This window comes from Papio anubis, chromosome 6 (genome assembly GCF_008728515.1).
Source record: "Papio anubis isolate 15944 chromosome 6, Panubis1.0, whole genome shotgun sequence".
NCBI lineage: Eukaryota > Metazoa > Chordata > Mammalia > Primates > Cercopithecidae > Papio > Papio anubis.
In genome coordinates, this window is record NC_044981.1 from 113103330 (window position 1) to 113122232 (window position 18903).

Here is an 18903-nt window from a genome sequence, read left to right on the forward strand (position 1 = left end):
GCCGAGATCGCGCCATTGCACTCCAGCCTGGGCGACAGAGCGAGACCCTCTCTCAAAACAGAAAACAAAACAAAATGTTAGTTCTTAGAATCTGAAACTCCTAGTAGAGGCCAAAAGTTGTTTTGCGAAAAGGAGACTGACGAGGAAACCCGGAGGAGTCGGCCCAAATAGGTGGAGAGAAGACCCCGCCGCGGGCGCCCCCTGGTGGATAAAAGGGCCGCTCGGAGAGCGGCTCTGCTCCTGAGACAGACACAAACGGGGCACAAAACACTATACTGAGACCGTTCTGAGGGACAGGCTTCCGTAAAAAAACCCAAGGGCGGACCAGGGTTTTCAAAACCGCCGCGCCGGGGGCGGGACCAACCAGCACTTTAAGTCAGCTGGGCGGCCCGGCGCCCACACGCCCGCCGGAAGGAACTGCCCGGAAGCGGGGGAGGCGCCGGCGAGACGACGCAAGAGGGGTCGCGCAGAGGGTGACGTGTGGCGTAGAAGACGCCGACGGCCTGCGCCTGTCAGCCCCCCCGGGGTTTGTAGCAGAGGAGGAGCGGGCGCCATGGCGGTTCTGCTAGAGACCACTTTGGGCGACGTCGTCATTGACTTGTACACCGAGGAGCGGCCGCGTGGTGAGGCTTGAGCCCTACTCACCTGTCGCCGGGTCCCCCGAGCTTGTCCCCCTACTTTCCTTTCTCTGTGCAGTCCAGGGCAGAGATTGACTGGAGCTCGAGCTTCTGGGCTGCTGGTGCCCACGACTGGGCTATTTTATTAACCGGCCTTGGCTAGAAAAGTTTTTGTGACGAGAATTGTTTGAGCCTTGGCAGCCCCTCTCCCCTATCTTGTGCTGGCCAGTCCGGTGGAGGGTGCTTGCGGTCATTAATTGCCTTTGGGGCGTGTGTGTGTGATTTGAGCTGCACATACAATACCCATAGCTTTTGTGCCTTTATTGTGTTTACTCATGAGAGGAACACAGCAACTTTGCTTGGTGTGTAATCGGTTAAATCTTGATGAAGGCAGTTAGGGTGTGATTGGTGCAGCGAGTGTGGGCATCCCACCTGGGTGGAGGAGGAAGAGGTTGTCTGGAGTGTGGACTGAGCCTTCGAGGCACTGGGCTAAGTCTTGGGCTTGACTTTTTGCCCCTGAGGGTCTGATTTTCCATCAGGGGAAATAGACACAGGAACCCATTTTAGTTTTATATGTGTTGTGGTAGAAGAATGTATAAGTTGCCATGGAAACCAGAGGAGGGCGTCTTCTTTGGTGGGGGTGGGAAGAAGCAAAGCTAGCAGAGACTCTATAGAACACTTGAACTAGGCCTTTCAAAGATGAATGGGAATGAGGGTTTTCTTAGCTTGGACTTTCTTTGTTTGGAATTTTCTGGAAACGGCAAGTAGTTTGGTGTGGCTGGAAGGACTGGTATGAGTCGTGGAACGGTAGACTCGAGTGTGGTCGGATACGCTTAGGTCAGGTCGTGAATAGTCTTGTGTGCCCTACTGATGATCAGAGTCCTTGAAGACTTTAAAAGCAGTATTGAGGCATGGCATACTTGTTTTGAGAAGATAATAGGCAGTAGTGTGGAGAAAGTATCAGAATCAGGAAGAAACTTAGACCAGAAGAGATTAGTTACAAACAGGGTCCTATTCACATGGAATGCAGAACCTATCAAAGAAGGTGAAATAAGTTGCAATTGTACAATAACTACCTCCTGCTGTGCTCCACTTTCCACCGCATGCAGCTATTCCTCCCTCTTCTCCACCTGGCAAAAACACTGCGAACTCTCCCGTACCATTTTTACCATTCTTTTGCTGTTCCTTCTAACCAGTATTCCTCTCCACTCTTGTCCTTCTGGCAAACTTACTGCTTTTTATCTAAATCTCAGATCAAGCGTCATCTCTTCTTTGAAGCTCTCCCTCCTTTCAAAGCAGAATTACCTGAGGTTTCCTCTGCTCTGTCTTAGGTCTTTTATAAACCACATGACACGTTTTATTTTAACATTTACCTATTATCCTGGAGTTGTTTACAAGTCGTGTCCTCTCTCAAGAATGTAAACTCCACTGAGAGCAGGAACTATACCATAATTATCATCTCTATATCCTGAGTACCTAGTACAATGTCTGCTACTTTTAGGGCACACACTAGGGGTTCATTATAATGACTAATGGATATAAATGTGTTGTATTAGTGAGGACCCTTTGTGCAAGTGACAGAAACCCAACTCAAACTGGCTTAAACAAAGAAAATAATTGGTTGCCTCATAATACTGGGGTAAGCTTGGTTTTAAGGGTGGTTGAATCCAGTGTTTCGAATAATATTTAGGGAATTTTGTTTTTTATCCCTTGATTTTGCTTTTCTTTGAGTTCCTTTGATGGTCTGTCCGTGTAGAACAGCACCTGGCAAAATTAATGGGTCTCTTTCCCCAGAGCTGTGAGGAAATAAAGGGTGGGGGGTAGAGCTACCCCACCCAGTTAACAAGCAGTGGTTCTGCAAAGATAAGCGTGTAACACCAAAACATAAGTCCACCCCCTGTACATATTTGTAAGCATATGACTGGAGATCTGCTTACGTGTTTACCTGCTATATTTATACTCACTTAGCAATCTATGATCAACATATCCAGACTTACCTACGTTCCTTCCATTCTTTCTTCCTTTTCTTTTTTAACTTCTTGTTATAGAAAATTTAAAACACAGATGTAGAGAGAATCATGTAAATGAACTCTCATGTCCACATGACCAGCTTTGTTTAATAGCTGTGAACACATAGCCAATCTTTCTTCATTTATAATACCCCCACTTCCAGTGCATCTGTTTAATCTGTAATTACTTCAGTACATATTTCTAAAATATAAGGTCTCTTTAAAAAAAACAAAAAAATGAAACTATGAGCTTAAGTACCACATAAGTGACACATTAAAAAAAGAAAAAAAAAATTTGACAAGGAAAAGGAAAAATACTAAAGAGAAAAAGTTGTAAAAAAGGATAAAAAACAGAACCCCAAATCTCATCACACTTTGAAAAAACTAGCAATAATTTTTTAGTATCATTTAGTATCCACTTCCAGTGCATCCATTTAATCTGTAATTACTTCAGTACGTATTTCTAAAATATAAGGTCTCTTTAAAAAAACAAAAAAATGGAACTATGAGCTTAAGTACCACATAAGTGACAGGTTAAAAAAAGAAAAAAAAATTTGACAGGGAAAAGGGAAAAATCCTAAAGAGAAAAAGTTGTAAAAAAGGATAAAAAACAGAACCACAAATCTCATCACACTTTGAAAAAACTAGCAATGATTTTTTAGTATCATTTAAACTCATAAACTTTAAAAAAATTTAAATTAGGACCCAAAGTCCGTATATCGGTTAAAATGTCGCATATATGTTTAATCTATTGGTTCTCCCCTTTTTTTTTTTCTTGAAAAAAATGTGAGAAAGAATCTGGGTGCTTTGTCTTGTAGAATTTCTCTTGTTTTGAATTTGACTGATTGTTTACTGGGTGCGTTAACATATTCCTGTGTCCTCTCTGTTTCCTATAAATTGTTCTTTAGCTTCAGAGCCTTGGTTAGATTCCAGTTTAATGTTTTTGGCAAGAATATTTCACATGAGATAGTGTGTTCTTTCAGCTGCATCACATTCAGGAGGCACTTGATGTCTGATTGACTCTTTCTGTGATGTTAAAATTGGTCAGTGGATTAAGGCCTTGTTGCCCTTATAAATTGTTCCCATCAGATTTTGATGAAAGGCCTAAAGATTTTGGCAGCCATTGATGATCATTGCCTAAATCCATTATTTTTGTTTTCTAGTAAAAGGACCACTCCTATCTGTTAAACAGGAAGCCCAGAAATATATTCAAGAAAAACAACTGCAAGACTGATATTCAGCACTCTTTTTTTTTTTTTTTTTTTTTTGAGACGGAGTCTCGCTCTGTTGCCCAGGCTGGAGTGCAGTGGCGCAATCTCGGCTCACTGCAAGCTCCGCCTCCCGGGTTCACGCCATTCTCCTGCCTCAGCCTCCCGAGTAGCTGGGACTACAGGCGCCCGCCACTGCGCCCGGCTAATTTTTTCTATTTTTAGTAGAGACGGGGTTTCACCATGGTCTCGATCTCCTGACCTTGTGATCCGCCCGCCTCGGCCTTCCAAAGTGCTGGGATTACAGGCGTGAGCCACGGCGCCCGGCCCCTATTCAGCACTCTTGAACAGCTCAGCCCCATCTTATCACTCCAGTCTTTTAATCCTCTATTACTCTGTAATACCAGACTATTACAGAACTTTGGTCTTTTGGACCTCCCCTAAAACATTTAAATTTCCATTTCCAGGCCTTTTCATAGTCTTCCAAACCTAAAATGCTCACCCTTCACTCTCTGCTAGTCCAGTTCTTTTAATGCTTGCCTTAACCTTCCCTGAGGTTTTCTAATGTCCCTAGCCAGAAACAATCTTTTGAACTCTTGTGGAATTTTTAAAACTACTTTTTACCATTTTACTATTTAAGTGGCACACATGTTATTAATTAGATATGCCCAATATGTAACTACTTGTGTTCAGATGTAAGGACCCTAATTTAATGTAAGCTTTTTGAGGGCAGGAATTGCCTCATATATCTTACTAAAGTCTGCCTGGTTTCTAACTTAGTGCCTTAAGAACTTGTTAATATGTCTTTCCACGACTAGACTGTGAACTTTCTGAGAGCAGGGACCACGGTTTAATGGCATTTGTGATGGCAGTGTCAGGCATCTAGAAGGTACTCAGTAAATGTTTATTGGATAAGCAGATTAATTTATATGAGAAAGATCGTTCTTAAGTGTATGGATTTTTATTAAGGGCTGTTTATTATTAAAGAAATGACCCGGGGTGTTTGACTTTTTCCTAATTGATATAATCTGTGTCCATTTTTATATATTCTGCTAGATCCTTTCCTATTACAATATGCTCTTTAAGTGTTCTTTTTTCTCATAATAAAATCAATCCATCAGTAAATGATTGCTTATCACAGGTAAGTGTCAGTTTTCTGTATTAGCCCAGATGCCCCAAAAGTCCTATGAAAGAAAGAAAAACGTAATTTAAAATTTTTTTTTTTTTTTTTCCTAGACTTATTGCCCTTTTATTTCATTTTATTTTGAGACGGAGTCTCACTCTGTTGCCCAGGCTGGAGTGCAGTGGTGTGATCTTGGCTCACTGCAACCTCCAACTCCTGGGTTCGAGTGATTATCCTGCCTCAGCCTCCCTAGTAGCTGGGATTATAAGTGCCCGCCACCATGCCTGGCTAGTTTTTTTGGTATTTTTAGTTGAGACAGGGTTTCACCATATTGGCCAGGCTCATCTCAGACTCCTGAACTCAAGTGATCCACCCACCTTGGCCTCCCAAAGTGCTGGGATTGCTGGTGTGAGCCACGGCGCCCGGCCTAGTGCCCTTTTTTATAGCTTTGGACATTTGACTTTTGTTTTCTTTTAATGGTAATTTAGAAATTACATTTTACTGTGGTTTTACTTATTTAAAAATGTATTTGAGGATTACTGTGATAAGTTTGGTATTTACTTTTCTTTCAGCCTGCTTGAATTTCTTGAAATTGTGCAAAATAAAATATTACAATTATTGCCTTATTCACAATGTACAGGTGAGTTGGTAGATATTAGTCTTTTCCTTTGTTATTGGAACTATCTAACAAACTCTGTGAATTAACAAAGAATCCTACATATTACAGAGGGATTTTATCATACAAACTGGCGATCCTACAGGGACTGGCCGTGGAGGAGAGTCTATTTTTGGGTAAGTTGTTTTATTTATTTATTTATTTATTTATTACCTCTGGAAGGGCAGAACAAATTCTTTTGTTCTTAAATGAGGAAAAATATAATTGCTTATGCTTCAATCTGCATTTTAAAATATGGTTTAAATTTAGATTTTTTTCTCCCAAGTTCTCTAAATGTCTAGAAAAAAAGTAATATTTTGAATCCTGTTGGCATTTCTGTAAAGAAGTAATTGGTAACCCTGTGTGTTACTAGTACTTCTATATTACATTTTGAGAGTACTTAAACATTTTATAACCTTGTATGTTTTTTCAGCCAACTGTATGGTGATCAAGCAAGCTTTTTTGAGGCAGAAAAAGTCCCAAGAATTAAGCACAAGAAGAAAGGCACAGTGTCCATGGTGAATAATGGCAGTGATCAACATGGATCTCAGGTTAGGAAATGAGTGAGAATATGAGGTTTGCTTAGAAATGAAGGACTGGAAGGAGCCCCCCACAGAGTTATTTTTTAAACTATCCAGTGAGGCTTGAGGGTTTCAGTCAGAAATATTTGTTAGGGAAAAAAATGCACTTTTTCTATGTTAAAAAAAATTATTCTTTTAAATATAAAGCATTCCCATTGTGAAGAATTGAGAAAATACAGAAAAGTACAAAGAAAAACATTACCTACAACTCCACCATCCATGATTATCACTGTTCACATTTGTGGCTCATTTTTCAGTATTTCTTTTTATTTTATTTATTTATTTATTTATTTTATGAGATGGAGTCTCACTCTGTCGCCCATGCTGGAGTGTGATGGCACAATCTCAGCTCACTGCAACCTCTGCCTCCCAGGTTCAAGCAATTCTCCTGCCTCGGCCTCCCGAGTAGCTGGGATTACATGCGCCTGCCACAACACCTGGCTAATTTTTGTATTTTTAGTAGAGTTGGGGTTTCACCACTTTAGCCACGATGATCTTAATCACTTAACCTCATAATGCACTCTCCTTGGCCTCCCAAAGTGCTGGGATCACAGGCGTGAGCCACCGTGCCTGGCCATTTTTCAGTATTTCTTACTTTTTAAAGATATTATGTAGAGTACCTTCTTTTCATTGCCTTGTTTAATTCTCCCAACAACCCTGTTAGAGTAGGTACTTTTATTTTCTACTGTATACACATGAATTTGAGTTACGACTTGTCCAAGTATTTAATTTAATTTAATTTATTTGTTTTGAGACAGAGTCTCGCTCTGTCAGCAAGGCTGGAGTGCAGTGGCGCGATCTCGGCTCACTGCAACCTCCGCCTCTCAGGTTCAAGTGATTCTCCTGCCTCAGCCTCCCTAGTAGCTGGGATTACAAGTGCCTGCCACCAGACCCAGGTACTTTTTGTATTTTTAGTAGAGATGGGGTTTTGCCATGTTGGCTAGGCTGGTCTCAAACTCCTGACCCCAGATGATCCACCTGCCTCGGCCTCCCAAAATGCTGGGATTACAGGTGTGAGCCACTGTGGCCGACCAAAAAATACTTTATTACTAAAAAATGCTTCTGATCGTGTGAGTCTTCAGTAACTCATAATCTTTTCACTGGTGAAGGGTCTTGCCTTGATGTTGATGGCCATTGACTAATCAGGGTGGTGATTGCTGAAGGTTGGTGTGACTGTGACAGCTTCTCAAAATAAGACAACTGACTGGCACGGTGGCATACATCTGTAATCCCAGTACTTTGCAGGGGCAAGGCAGGCAGATCAATTGAGCTCGGGATTTCGAGACCGGCCTAGGAAACATGGTGAAAACCCCATCTCCACAAAAAAATACAAAAATTAACTGGGCATAGTGGTATAGGCTGTAGTTCCTGCTTTTTGGGAAGCTGAGGTGGGAGGATCACTTGAGCCTGGGAGGTCAAGGGTGCAGTGAGCTGTGATTGCACCACTGCACTCCAGCTTGGGTGACAGTGAGACCTTGTCTTGCAAATAAATAAGTAAGACAGTAGAAGTTTGCCATGTTGATGGACTCTTCCTTTCATGAAACATTTCTGTGTATCATACGATGCTGTTTGATAGCATTTAGTAGAATTCTTTTAAGATTGAAGTCAATCCTCTCAAACCCTGCTACTACCATATCAGCCAAGTTTATGTAATATCCTAAATCTTTTGTTGTTGTTTCAACAATGATCATAGCATCTTCACCAGGAGAAGATTCCATCTCAGTAAATCACTTGGCTGGGTGCGGTGGCTCAGGCCTGTAATCCCAGCATTTTGGGAGGCTGAAGCCGGCACATCACCTGAGGTCAGGAGTTTGAGACCAGCCTGACCAATATAGTGAAACCCTGTCTCTACTGAAAATACAAAAATTAGCTGGGCGTGGTGGCAGGTGCCAGTAGTCCCAGCTACTTGGGAGGCTGAGACAGGAGAATTGCTTGAACCTGGGAGGCGTGGGTTGTAGTGAGCCGACATTGCACCACTGCACTCCAGCCTGAGCAATGCGGCAAGTCTGTGTCAAACAAAGAAAAAAAGGGAAGAAAACCACTCTGCTTATCCTTAAGAAGCAGCTCCATATCTGGTTGTGTTTGATCATGAGATTGCAGCATTCAGTCCCATCTTCAGGCTCTACTTCTAATTCTCATTCTCTTGCAATTTCTACCACATTTGCAGTTACTTCCTTCACTGAAGTCTTGAGCCACTCAAAGTCATCCATGAGGGTTGGAATCGACTTCTTCCAAACTTCTGTTAATATTGGTATTTTGACCTCCCCCCACAAATCACGAATGTTCTTAATGACATCGAGAATGGTGAATCTTTTTCAGAAGGTTTTCAATCTGCTTGCCCGTATCCATCAGAGGAATCACCGTCTGTGGCAGCTATAGCCTTATAAAATGTGTTTTTTTATTTTTATTTTCATTTTTAGAGATGGGGCCTCACTACCTTGCTCAAGTGATCCTTCTGTCTCAGCCTCCTGAGTAGCTGGGACTATAGGTACACGCCACATGCCAGGCTGTATTTCTTAAATGATAATACTTGAAAGTTGAAATTACTCTTTGATCTATGGCTCCTTAATGACTGTTATATTAGCAGGCATGAAAACAGAATTTTTATTTTTTGAGACAGTCTCACTCTGTCACCCAGGCTGGAGTACAGTGGTGCAGTCTCACCTCACTGCAACCTCTGCCTCCCAGGTTCAAACGATTCTCTTGCCTCAGCCTCCTGAGTAGCTGGGATTATAGGCATGTACCACCATGCCTGGCTATTTTTTTGTATTTATAATAGAGATGGGTTTTCACCATGTTGACCATGTGGGCCAGGCTGGTCTTGAACTGCTGTCCTCAAGTGATCCGCCTGCGTCAGCCTCCCAAAGTGCTGGGTTTACAGGTGTGAGCCACTGTGCACAGCTGAAAACAATATTAATTTCCTTTTGTACGTCATATCCATCAGAGCTCCTGGGTGACCCAGAGTATTGTCAATGAGCAGTAACATTTTAAAAGGATTTCTTATTAAAAGTGCAGTAATATTAAAAAGGATCTTTGTTCTGAGCAGCAGGTCTCAACAGTGATCTTAAAATATTTGATAAAACCTGCTGTAAACAGATGTGCTGTCATCCAAGCTTTGTTGTTTCATTTCTAGAGCACAGGCAGAATAGATTTAGCATCATTCTTAAGGGCCCCAGGATTTTTGGTATAGTCAATGAGCATTGGTTTCAACTTAAAGTCACTAGCTGGATTAGCCTGTAACAGAAGAGTCAGCTTGTCCTTTGAAGCTTTGAAGCTAGGCATTGACTTTTCCTCTCTAGCTATGAAAGTCCTAAGTGGCATCACCTTCCAATATAAGACTGTTTCATCTACATGGAAAATTTGTTATTTCATGTAGTCATCTTCATCAGTGATCTTAGCTAGATCTTCCAGATAACTTGCTGCATGCTGCAGCTTCTTTTTTTATTTTTATTTTTTGTGACAGAGTCTCACTCTGTCGCCCAGGCTGGAGTGCAGTGGCGTGATCTTGACTCTGCAACCATCGCCTCCCGGGTTCAAGCAATTTTCCTCCCTCAGCCTCCTGAGTAGCTGGGATTACAGGTGCATGCCACCATGCCTGGCTAACTTTTGCATTTTTAGTAGAGGCGGAGTTTCACCATGTTGGTCAGGCTGGTCTTGAACTCCTGACTTGTGATCCACCTGCCTCGGCCTCCCAAAGTGCTGAGATTACACAGGCATGAACCACTGCACCTGGCCACTTGCTGTAGCTTCTGTGTCAGCACTTACTGCTTCACCTTGCACTTTTAAATTATGGAGACAACTTCTTTCCTTAAACTTCTCTCTTTTTTTTTTTTTTTTGAGACGAAGTAATCCACTGCACCTGGCCTCTTTCCTTAAACTTCATGAACTAACCTCTGCTAGCTTCAGACTTTCTTTTGCAGCTACCTCCCTCTCTCAGCCTTTATAGAATTGAAGAAAGTTAGGGCTTGTTTGAAATTAGACTTTAGCTTAAGGGATCGTTGTGGCTGGTTTGACCTATGTAGATTATTAAAACTTTCTTCATGTCATCAGTAAGCCTGTTTCATTTTCTTATCATTCATGGAATAGCACTTCTAATTTTCTTCAAGAACTTTTCCTTTGCATTTACAACTCAGCTATTGTTTGGTACAAGAGGCCTAGCTTTCGGCTTATCTTGGCTTTCAACATGCCTTTCTCACTATGCTTAGTCCTTTTTAGCTTTTGATTTAAAGTGAGAGATGTGCCACTCTTCCTTTTACTTGAACACTTATAGGGTTAATTGACCTAATTTCAATATTGTTGTGTCTTGGGGAATAGGGAGCACTGAGAGGGAGAAAGATGGGAATGACTGGTTGGTGGATTAGTCAGAACACATACAACATTTATGGATTAAGTTCATCATCTTACATGGGCACAGTTTGTGGTGCCCCAAAACAATTATAGTAGTAAGATCAAAGATTACAGATCGTAATAACAGATATAATAGTAATGAAAAAGTTTGAAATCTTGTGAGAATTACCAAAACCTGAACCAGAAACATGAAGTGAGCATATGCTGTTGGGAAAATGGCACCAGTAGACTTAATACACGGTTGCCAGAAATCTTTAATTGTAAAAAATGCAGTATCTGCAAAGCGCAATAAGATGAGTTATGCCAGTATAAGCTTTGTACTTTTTACTTAGTTCTAGTAATAAGTGTCTAAGAATTGGTGCAGTAAATGTGGACTCTTAACTTTTGTGTATTTTTTTGTCAGTCTGTAACTGATTTCAGTTTGAGTTATGTATTATTTTTATGGTATTTATTATGTGTCCTTCTGTATAGTTTCTTATCACTACAGGAGAAAATCTAGATTACCTTGATGGTGTCCATACAGTGTTTGGTGAGGTGACAGAAGGCATGGACATAATTAAGAAAATTAATGAGACCTTTGTTGACAAGGACTTTGTACCATATCAGGATATCAGGTGTGGTTACAATTTACTATCTGAATATACTAGAATGTTTTAATATTGAGATGTTTGACACGTGGATAGGAACGGTATGCATAGGACTGGTTTATGGATAATTCTAATCCCAAAAGTTGAATTAATATAAGACTGTAAGAATCTTTATACTAAAAAGGACCTTCTGTACTCTTATACTTGTACTAATTATTTATTTATAATTATGTTTGGAGGAATTACATTATTATTTTTATTTATTTTTTTTTTGAGATGAAGTCTCTCTCTGTCGCCCAGGCTGGAGTGCAGTGGTGTGATCTTGACTGACTGCAAGCTCTGCCTCCCAGGTTCACACCATTCTCCTGCCTCAGCCTCCCGAATAGCTAGGACTACAGGTGTCTGCCACCATGCCCAGCTAATTTTTTGTATTTTTAGTAGAGACGGGGTTTCACTGTGTTAGCCAGGATGGTCTTGATGTCCTGACCTCGTGATCCACCCACCTCGGCCTCCCAAAGTGCTGGGATTACAGGCGTGAGCCTTTGTACCTAGCTGGAGGAATTATTAATGCTTTAATTTAGTTTCTTAATTGAGAAATAGGGCAAAAATACTAATATTTAGACAGTTATATTAGTTTACATCTTAAAGTAATGCAGGGTAATAAATATGGTATCACTCAATGTAAAACAGCAACACTCACTGTGAAAGTATATCTAGGTTAGTAGTATCCATGTGCAATATGGGTTTTTTTTGGCCTTAGAGATAATCAAGTAATTTGTTGTAATCTATTAAAATAAATTATGGATTCTGAAATAACTTAAATGTAACATTTTATTTGGATTTATTTTGTAAGGATAAATCATACAGTGATTTTAGATGATCCATTTGATGACCCTCCTGATTTATTAATCCCTGATCGATCACCAGAACCTACAAGGGAACAATTAGATGTAAGTAAAGCCCTCTTGTGATTAAATGTACATTCATATTAATGATTTGTATGGATTTATCTTTTTCATCTATTAAAGTTAATTTTTTCAGAATTATTATCTTGCCTAATTGTATTAGAACAAGTTGAGTTTTTTCTTTTGCACAGAGATACTCATTTTTCTAGCTGTCTTCTCATTTCCCTAATTTCCTTTCTTCAGTTTCTTTTCTACTGAGACAACCTTAGCTCTAGAAGCTTACATAAACAACTTGGGAAAGTGTTTTTCTTATCATCTAACTCTAGGAGTTTTCGAGGCCAAATTAAACTATTATCTTGTGAGGTAATTTTTCAACTGGGGATACTCTGGAGCCAGGCTAGAACCCAGAAATTTCTGTGAAACAGCACAGACTTTTCCCCCACATGTTTTAAGGTTTATGTGGCTTCCTCAAAGCTGAATTTGTCTTTATGGTTGGGGTTGGTTATTCTGAAATCATTTCTCTTCATTCAGCAGTTAGAATTGGAAAATAAATAGTGTCCATATAGGTATTTATTTGTATTTATTTATTTTTTTGAGATGGAGTCTCACTCTGTCACCCAGGCTGGAGTGTATGGTGGCATCTCAGCTCATTGCAGCCTCTTCCTTCCTTGTTCAAGCAATTCTTGTGCCTCAGCCTCTTGAGTTGCTGGGATTATAGGTGCATGCCACCATGCCTGGCTAATTTTTGTATTTTTAGTAGAGACAGGGTTTCACTGTGTTGGCCAGGCTGGTCTGGAACTCCTGACCTCAAGTGATCCAACCGGCTCAGCCTCCCAAAGTGCTGGGATTACAAGCATGAGCCACCATGCCTGGCCTATTTTGATTTTAACAGAAGCCCACTTTGGCTTATATTTTAGAATTAATATAAATCAATTTTTGAAGGTTCATAAGTTTGTCTCAGTTGCTGTTCAATTAATTATTTAAAAGTTTTTTTTTAGAGACAGGATGTTACTCTGTCACCCAGCTGGAGTGCAGTGGTGTGATTGTAGCTCACTGCAACCTTGATCAGTTACTGTTTTAGCATGTTTGATATACCTAAGAATAAAGTATGTCTTCTATGTTTCTCAGATTTTTTTTATTCTTTAAATATATACGTCAGTAACTTCTGTCTTACAGAGTGGTCGAATAGGAGCAGATGAAGAAATTGATGATTTCAAAGGAAGATCAGCTGAGGAAGTAGAAGAAATAAAGGCAGAAAAAGAGGCTAAAACTCAGGCTATACTTTTAGAGATGGTAAGATAATTATCTTTGTTCAAATTGTTCTGTAATATATCTAATAATACTTATTGAGTGTTTATTTCTGGCTCTTCGGTGGTCTTAAAGTACTAAAAATTGAGTTATGATTTTTTTCTAGTTTAAATTTGATACAGCATAATAATGCATGTGAAAATAAATTTGGCTGTACTGTCAATATAGTGCTAAGTTCCTTTTTAAACAGTGGAAAATGGATCTCTAACTTATTAATTGAATTTCGGTTGTTTAATATTCATCTCATTTTTAAAGAGTGGGCTGAATTTTATGTATATTAAAGAAGAGTTCTTCATTGTACCACTCAAGATTAAACAGAATGCTAGTTGTAGGGCAAAATAATAGGTAGACAATGAGCACTCTAAAATATACTGTTTCTGTGTATTACTAACAATGTGAAGTCATTTGGGGAATAATAATTCAGTAGATGATTAATTGACCTATTTGGTGTTATTTTCCGTTTCTTCTTTTTTTGAGACGGAGTCTTGCTCTGTCGCCCAGGCTGGAGTGTAGTGGCGTGATCTCGACTCACTGCAAGCTCCACCTCCCGGGTTCACGCTATTCTCCTGCCTCAGCCTCCTGAGTAGCTGGGACTACAGACACCCACCACCATGCCCGGCTAATTTTTTTGTATTTTTAGTAAAGACGGGGTTTCACTGTGTTAGCCAGGATGGTCTCGATCCCCTGACCTCGTGATCCACCTGCTTCAGCCTCCCAGAGTGCTGGGATTACAGGCCTGAGCCATCAGGCCCGGCCCATTTCTTATTTTTGTAGAATAGGCATACCTGTCATATCATAAATAATAAATATTTGAATGAATGGATAACAAAGTTACTATTTAATATAATAGAACTTTCAGATTTGTAGTCTGCTTTAAAATTTATTTAATTATTATTTTACAGAGACAAGGTCTCACTCTGTTGCTCAGGCTGGAGTACAGTGGTGTATGATCATAGCTGGCTGCAGCCTCCAATTCCTCAGCTCAAGCAATGCCCCTGCCTCAACCTCCTGAGTTGCTGAGACCACAGTTGCACACCACCATGCCCTGCTAATTTAAAAATTTTTTGTAGAGACAGGATCTCCCTATGTTGGCCAGGCTTAAGCTTATATTACCATCAGCTGTCTAAATGAACAAATAGTAAAGGCTATATAGTTCAAGAAAGCTTTGCTGAAATTTAAAAAATTAATTGAAAATACACATTTTAATGAGCACACTGTGTATCTCACAGTATTGACCCTGAACACCCAACACCAAGACAAGTTCTAAGAGAATTACTACACTTGAAAGATACGTTGAGCAACTGGGCAGAAAGAATAAGTTACTTATAAGGGAATGAATTTAGATTGTTATCAGACTTTTCAACAGCAACACTTTGGAAGTTTATGCCAGAAGAAAATGGATTAACATACTTTTTAAAACTTTTTGTTTTCAGATAATTTCAAATTTATGGAAAAAAGTACATAGAACTTCTATATACCTTTTACCCACATTCACCAATTTTTAACATTTTGCTACATCTGTTTTATGATTCTCTCTTTTTCTCTCTCTCTGATTATACAAGCACATAAACACATTTTTTTTTCTGGCCTATTTGACAGTAGGTTGCCTGTTATTTCCCTTTACCTCTTAATCAGTGTGTATTTCCTAAGAGCAACAGTATTCAATGTGTGTAACAATATGTACTTATTCACAGTGTAGTTATCAAAATCAGAAAATTTAGAAGTGAGAGAAATTACAGTTTATAGGGCTGGGCGCCGTGGCTCACGCCTGTAATCCCAGCACTTTGGGAGGCTGAGGCGGATGGATCATGAGGTCAGGAGTTTGAGACCAGCCTGACCAACATGGTGAAACTCCATCTCTATTAAAAATACAAAAATTAGCTGGGCATGGAGGTGCGCACCTGTAATCCCAGATACTCGGGAGACAGAGGCAGGAGAATCGCTTGAACCCAGGAGGTGGAGCTTGCAGTGAGCCAAGATCGTGCCATTGCACTACATCCTGGGCAACAGGACGAGACTCCATCTCCAAAAAAAAAAAAGAAATTACAGTTTATATTCGTTTTGCCAGTTGTTTTAACAATATATTTCATAATTGTTTCCTCCTCCAGACTAGAATCCAGCTCATGACTTATCATCTGTTGCATTTTATAGAATATTTTCCTACATTATCAGTGCCTCATGGATTCCTTTTTTGGTTTTGTTTTTAATAAATAGACAATTTATAGAACAATTTTAGGATTATAGAAAAATTGAACAGAAAATACAGAGAGTTTCTATGTACTCGCACCCTCTTTTCCCAGTCTTGCATTATTGTGATACATTTGTTAACAATTGATGAGCCAATATTGATACATTATTAACTAAAATCCATGGTTTACATTAGAATTCAAGCTTTGTGTTGTACAGTCTGTGAAACTGACAAATGTACGATAGCATATATCTACACTTACAGGATCACACAGGGTAGTTTCACTGTCTAAAAAATCCCCTGGGCTCCACCTGTTCATCCCCACCCCCAATACCCAGTTCTTGGCAACTACTGATGTTTCTACTGTCTATACAGTTTTGGCATTTTCAAGATGTCATGTAGTTGGAATTATAGCGTATGTAGCCTTTTCAGACTGTCTTCTTTTACTTAACAATATGCATTTAAGGTTCCACTGTGCATTTTTTCTTTCTTCCCTTTCCCCTTCCCTTTCCCTTTCTCCTTTCCTTTCTTTTCTTTCCCTCCTATTTTTTTTGAGACGGAGTCTCACTCATGTCACCAGTCTGGAGTGCAATGGCGTGATCTCGGCTCACTGCAACCTCCGCCTCCCGGGTTCAAGAGATTCTCCTGCCTCAGCCTCCTGAGTAGCTGGGACTACAGGCACGCGCCACCACGCCTGGCTAATTTTTTTGTATTTTTAGTAGAGACGAGGTTTCACCATGTTAGCCAGGATGGTCTCGATCTCTTGACCTCGTGATCTGCCCGCCTTGGCCTCCCAAAGTGTTGGGATTACAAGTATGAGCCATCGCGCCCGGCCCCCCCTTTTTTTTTTTTTTAATTTGAGACAGGTTCTCGCTGTGTTGCACCGACAGTGGCACAATAAAGGCTCATTGCACCCTGACCTCCCGGGCTCAAGTAATCCTCCTACCTCAGCCTCACAAGTAACTGGGACCACAGGTGTGTTCTACCATGCCTGGCTAATTTTATTTTTTGTAGAGACAGGGTCTCACTATGTTGCCGAGCCTGGGATTTCATTCCTTTTTTTTTTTTTTTTTTTTTTTGAGACAAGGTCTCACTCTGTCACCCAGGCTGGAGTGCGGTAGTGCTATCATAGCTCACTATAATCTTGAACTTCTGAGCTTGAGCAGTTTTCCTGCCTCAGCCTCTTGAGTAGCTGGGACTATAGGCACACGCCACCACACCTAGCTAATTTTTAATTTTTTTTGTAGAGATGGAGTCTTACCCATGTTGCTCAGGCTGATCCCAAACTCGTAGGTTCAAGTGATCCTCCTGCCTTGGCCTCCCAAAGTGTTGGGATTACAGGTGTGAGCCACCATGCATGGCTGATAGCTCATTTCTTTTAATTGCTAAGTAATATTTCATTGTATGGACGTATCACAGCTTGTTTATTTTTTACCTATTGAAAGATACCTTGGTTACTTCCAAGTTTTGGCAGTTGTGAATAAAGCTGCTGTAAACATTTGCGTGCAGATTTTTGTGTAGGCATAAATTTTCAATGCATTTGGTTAAATACCTCGGAGTTCAGATGCTAGATTGCATGGTTTAGCTTTGTAAGAAACTACCAGACTGTCTTCTAAAGTGGCTTTACATTTTACATTCCTACCAGCAATGAATGAGAGTGTCTTTTGCCTCACATTCTTGCCAGCATTTGCTGATGGTATTGTTTTGGATTTTAGTCACTCTAAAAGGTGATCCTGTGTCCTTTGGTTTTATTAACATGTTTCATCTTCTGTTTTCTAAGAACATCAGTTTCTTTTACTTTATTTGCATTTGTTTGTAATATACTGATAATTCAGCTAGTGTTTTGTAAAATTAATTTTGAACCTCATAGCTTTTATGAATGTTTTAAATTTCCTAGTAGTATTTTAAAGTTAGCTTTGACTAAAGTAGTATATAGCAAGTTCTTTTTTGACTCATTAACTTTTTTTTTTTCTTATTTGTGCTTCCTTTCTGCCATTATAGGTACTTTGGAGGATTTTTACTAATTTGCTCTTCTCCTTCTGTGTTTTGACACTCTTTTCTTTTTTCTTTTTTAGAGGTAGGGTCTTACTCTGTTTCCTAGGCTGGAGTGTAGTGGTGTGATCATAGCTCACTGCTGCCTCAAAAACTCTGGGACCCAAGCAGTCCACCAACCTGAATAGCTAGGACTACTCACACTGCCATGCCTGGCTAATTTTTAAATTTACTATAGAGACAAGGTCTTACTGTGTTGCCTGGGCTGGTCTCAAACTCCTGGCTTCAAGTGATCCTCCTACCTCAGCCTCCCAAAGTGTTGGGATTACAGGTGTGAGCTATCATGCCTGGCTGTGATACTTCTTATTGGACATAATGTTGTCTTTTGATAGACTTCAGAAACATTGAGATTTTACTGGCTCTGTCGCTTCTTACTGTTTTTTATTTTCAAGATTTTGCGGGGAAGAGTGTGTTTATCCAAGAGGAGACACTTTACAAGTGATCTTGTCAGAAATAATATCTGAGAAAGTGTTTGAATATATGTATAAAGGAATGTTTTGCCCCATCTAAATATGATAGAGTTGCATACATATATGTTAAAACTCTGATGATATGCAAGGAAATGACTAAAAAGGAACACCAAAAAGCAGGGTATTCGTTATCTCTGATGAGGAGGCAGAGAGAGAATGAGATCAGGTGACATTTTAGTTCTTAAGCTAGGTGGTAGCGTCATAGTGGTTTTTATTTTTATGCTTTATAACTTACATGTTCTTTACATAAATTCTTATCCTTTAAAAAATATATATCAAATACTTGAAAAAAGAAGAAGTAGGGGTAAAATTGGGCTTTGAAGCCAGATAAATCTAGGTTCAAATCCCAGCTCTGTGGTTTACCATTGTGTGGCCTTGGGCAAGTTACTTGTTTAACCTTTTAAATTTCACTTTACTTGTGTTTATTTTATTTGTTTTATTTATTTATTTGTTTATTTATTTATTTGATGGAGTCTTGCTCTGGGGTAAAGTGACATTAGCTCACTGCAACCTCCGCCTCCTGGGTTCCAGCGATTCTACTGGCTCAGTGTCCTGAGTAGTTAGGAAATACAGGTGCACACCACCACGCCCGTCTAATTTTTGTATTTTTAGTCGAGATGGGTTTTCACCATGTTGACCAGGCTGGTCTTGAACTGCTGACCTCAAGTATCTGTCCCCCTTGGCCTCCCAAAGTGCTGGGATTACAGGCGTGAGCTACCATGCCCGTCCACTTAATACTTGTCTTTAAAATGGAAATTGCAGGATTGTTTTAAGAATTAGCGTAATAGACATGAAGCCCCAAGCACTGTTCACACAAAGTATGAGGTATTTAAATGTTAGCTGTTACTGTTAA

The 18903-nt window shown here is 40.0% G+C and overlaps 1 protein-coding gene across 3 annotated transcripts in view; it reads left to right on the plus strand.

Moving 5' to 3' along the window:
* The first annotated feature begins 465 nt into the window (after positions 1-465).
* The window catches only part of PPIL4 (peptidylprolyl isomerase like 4), a 42942-nt gene continuing 24504 nt past the window's right edge, over positions 466-18903 (plus strand). The window contains exons 1-7 of one of the 3 annotated variants that reach the window (XM_003898063.5): positions 467-623; positions 5530-5597; positions 5685-5749; positions 6046-6163; positions 11012-11154; positions 11981-12077; positions 13209-13325. In XM_003898063.5, coding sequence (XP_003898112.1) covers positions 554-623; positions 5530-5597; positions 5685-5749; positions 6046-6163; positions 11012-11154; positions 11981-12077; positions 13209-13325 — 678 coding nt within the window. In that variant the 5' untranslated portion in view covers positions 467-553. Of the gene's footprint in view, positions 624-5529; positions 5598-5684; positions 5750-6045; positions 6164-11011; positions 11155-11980; positions 12078-13208; positions 13326-18903 lie in introns of all 3 variants that reach the window. The other 2 variants (XM_009205907.4, XM_009205906.4) reach the window with 2 other exon arrangements.